Source organism: Dipteris shenzhenensis, chromosome 16 (assembly GCF_047967505.1).
Source record: "Dipteris shenzhenensis isolate YYH24624 ecotype China chromosome 16, Dip_SZ_1.0, whole genome shotgun sequence".
In the NCBI taxonomy this organism is placed as follows: Eukaryota; Viridiplantae; Streptophyta; class Polypodiopsida; order Gleicheniales; family Dipteridaceae; genus Dipteris; species Dipteris shenzhenensis.
In genome coordinates, this window is record NC_141611.1 from 31,595,873 (window position 1) to 31,599,440 (window position 3,568).

At 46.8% G+C, this 3,568-nt stretch overlaps 1 protein-coding gene across 1 annotated transcript; it reads left to right on the forward strand.

Moving 5' to 3' along the window:
* Positions 1-766: 766 nt before the first annotated feature.
* Positions 767-2,819, forward strand: LOC147892838 (UDP-glycosyltransferase 85A1-like). Its single transcript, XM_087387583.1, has 2 exons — positions 767-1,453; positions 1,583-2,819. The coding sequence occupies exons 1-2, from the start codon at positions 865-867 to the stop codon at positions 2,518-2,520; spliced, it is 1,527 nt and encodes a 508-aa protein (XP_087243709.1). The 5' UTR covers positions 767-864; the 3' UTR covers positions 2,521-2,819.
* The last annotated feature ends 749 nt before the right edge of the window (positions 2,820-3,568 follow it).

Genomic DNA, 3,568 nt, shown 5'->3' on the forward strand with positions numbered 1-3,568 from the left:
GATAGTGCCACAAAGTGAACTTTTGATTTGGGAAGAATATTTTCAGAAAGTAAAATTTTGATTTGGGAAGGATATTTTCACAAAGTAAAGTTTTCATTTGGGAAGGATTTTTGGGCTTCGTCCAAAAACAACAGAAAAAGTGCAAAATTAATGAAATAGGTGTTCTATGGTCTCCAAACGTATCCTCGCTACCCACTGCCGCTGCTGAGGCTCGTACGCATCTGGATTGTGTCTGTAAAACTTCTTCGCTTTCTTTAAATCCTTCAGGTCCGCCCACCCTGGCTTGTGCTTACCTTTGACTACAACATCCCTTAGTTCGTATCTACAAGACCTAAGGAGTGCCCCATGGAAGCAAGCATGACATGTTGTTCAAACTCAAACCCTTTAGGATTTGGAAATTGTCTCTTGAGGGCATCTATGCAAGATTGATTGGCTCTATTGTCCTGTTGTTTCCAAGGTTTGAATATACTATTTGGGAAGTGGGTGCTCACAAACCTCCTCCTGTATTCGGTGACCGCCTTCCCATCCTCGTCCTGTATAACCTCCCCAACGCTGTTCACTTGGTAGGAAAGGTCCTCAGGCAAAACAAAGTTTGAAGGATTCACGGTGGATGGAGTAGCACAGCTAGAGCAACGGGTGGTACGAGCGCTTAAGGAACGAGGAGTAGTAGAGGGAGTGGGCTCAAGGGTGCCGCTGCATGTGAGTGGAGATTTTTTGTGAAATATCTCTCTCTCTCTCTCACACACACAGCTTTTTTGTGAAATATCTCTCTCTCTCACACACACACAGCTTTTTTGTGAAATATCTCTCTCTCTCTCACACACAGCTTTTTTAGTGAAAAAAAAAAACACACACACACACGGCATGGCTATGGCGATTGCAGAAGAGCAAGCCAAACCAACCGACCGTCTACGTTTCGCCCATCCCCACGTCGTGGCTGTGCCTTTGCCCGCTCAAGGCCATATCAATCCCCTCATGGAGCTCTGCAAACAGCTTGCAGCTCGTGGATGCGCCGTCACCTTCATCAACACCGACCTCAATCACCTCCGCATTCTCAAGTCGCAAAACATCCCGCCGCCTACAAAAGAGCATGCGCAGCAGCATGAGGCCTTCGTGCCCATCTTCCAGAGCGAGGGCCTCGACATCCGGCTAGTGAGCCTGGGCGATCACCTCCCAGAGGAGGAGAATAGTGGAAGCAAGCGACCTGTCAACGTGGTGGAGATGATCTCAAACTTGATCTCCCCGGAGAAGCAAGCGGCTCTGCGACGAGTGTTTGCGAGAGTTTTGCAGCAGGGCGACCCTCCTGTGACTTGCCTCATCTCGGATATGCGGCTCAACTACACGCAGGACTTGGCCAACGACCACGGCGTCCCCAGAATTGCGTTGTGGCCTCAGTCCGCAGCGAGCTTCGCATCAAGTGTCATGGTCGCCAACGGTTACAAACCTCCTTCAGGTAGAAATTATGTCCTTTGATTCCCATTTCGCAATCAGCTCAACAGTCTTGCTCTTTCAATCACCAAACTCTTTCAACCAGCCACAAGCTGATATCTGAGTTTTCCTGCGCATGTCTCTCTTCCTGTAGACGACTCCACCCTCGTCACCTCCATTCCCGGCGCTCCCCCCCATAAACGCTCGGAGATGTCCTTCCTCTTCACAGTTGATCCTTCTGATCATATCCCCTTCGGTTATGGAATCCGCCCTTTCCAACGAATGGGAGAAACTGCTTGGGTTCTGCTCAACACCTTCGATGAACTGGAGGAATCTGCAATGGCATCTCTTCGGAAACTCCCCGGGATCCTCACAGTGGGTCCTTTATTATCATCTCCTTTCTTCAACTTCTCACTAAACACTCAGACCACAAATCGCGAGCCCTCCTGCCGTCCAGAGAATGGTGCCTCTTGCTTGCAGTGGCTAGACACTCAGGCGCCCTCCTCGGTCCTGTACGTCTCTTTCGGAACACTTGCTGATCGATCAGCAGAACAACTGAGCGAATTAGCCCTAGGTTTGGAAGCAAGTGGACAGCCATTCCTTTGGGTGATTCGTCCGGATATGATATCTACGGCAAGCTCTGAGCTGGAGAGCATCCTGCAGCGTCTGACGAAGGATCAAAGCGCGATGGTGGTGGAGTGGGCGCCACAGCTGGAAGTTTTGTCTCACCCGGCGACAGGGGGCTTCCTGACGCACTGCGGCTGGAATTCAACGCTGGAGAGTATGAGCAGAGGGGTACCGATGCTGGGGTGGCCGACGTTCATGGATCAAGGGCTGAATGCGAGGTGCGTTGCGGACGGATGGAGGATAGGGATGGTGTTGGAGGAGGATGAGAAGAGATGCATAGCGAGGGAGGAGGTGGAGAAGAAGGTGAAGGAGGTGATGAAAGGCGAGAAGGGAAGGCGAGCGAGGGAGAATGCATGCAAGCTGAGGGATGCAGCTCTCAGAGCCATAGCCACAGGAGGCTCTTCCGACTCCGATATGGAATGTCTCATGAATTGGCTTCTTCACAAGTGCTCCTTCCGTACTTAGAATGGCACAGGTTTCGATATGCATAGAGCTTCTTGGAAGAAGATAGGGGGAGATGCACAGCACATTCAAGTTCAACAGTAAGTGTCAGAACTAGGGTAGGGTGGAAGCTAGTTCAACAGTAAGTGTCAGAACTAGGGTGGGTATGCAACGTAGGGTGGAAGCTAACCATTTGTAGCATGTAAATGTATGTATGCCTATCAAGCTTATAGTAAGTCCACCTTATGCTTTCAGAATTTTTTATATTCACTATGTACTCATACAGATGAATTTGAGAAGGAAAACAAATGCTTGATGACGAGAATGGTGACATCTAGAACTTACAAAGTCCCAATGCATGTTTGCAAGTTGTGGCTAGATGGGGGCATGCATTCAGGCTTTCTATATAGCTATCGCCTTCAACCATTGCCTACATGTTGTAGAAGTCTTGGGCTTATGCGTTATTTACATGGAGATTTTGTCCTATATACAAGAGAATTTGAATTTAACCTAATAGCAATGACTTAATTCTGAACTAATGGAATACCTCTGGAATACACATTCTCACAAAGATGAGCTAAAGAGGATGCCAAGGAAATAGGTCTATCTCCTCCTCATATGGGAACTAATTCTAATGCAAATATCCTCCACCATCTAATTCTAATGCAAATATCCTCCACCATACGATATCTTACATGGATATAAAATCCATCCAAATGTAGCAATATGTATGGATAACTTTCAAGCTGTTATAGTAATTATTTATCTGCACTAATTCCTAATTTCCTTATACTTATTCATTCACAAAGACATTTCAATGAGTAACGCCCTCATATTTGCAAAGTTTCACAAGGATCTAACATCATTTGTATGGACATTGACATCTCCTCAATCTCCACCATGCATGGTGCATGAGTGTTTAAAAATGCACACTTGTACGCTTGTATCATACATGTATGTGTCAAATGGTCATGAGAACTCATAGGATGCTCTTTTGGATAAGACGCATATACCTGCAAAATTTCATATGGATATGACATCATTTTTATGATAGAGTGTGATGATGCATAAA

What these genes read in the sequence shown, in the direction of transcription:
- LOC147892838 (XM_087387583.1), top strand. Translation starts at nt 865, where the DNA reads ATGGCTATGGCGATTGCAGAAGAGCAAGCCAAACCAACCGACCGTCTA. An exon ending in CGGTTACAAACCTCCTTCAG is followed by an intron (nt 1,454 to 1,582) that starts GTAGAAATTATG and finishes CTCTTCCTGTAG; the next exon opens with ACGACTCCACCCTCGTCACC.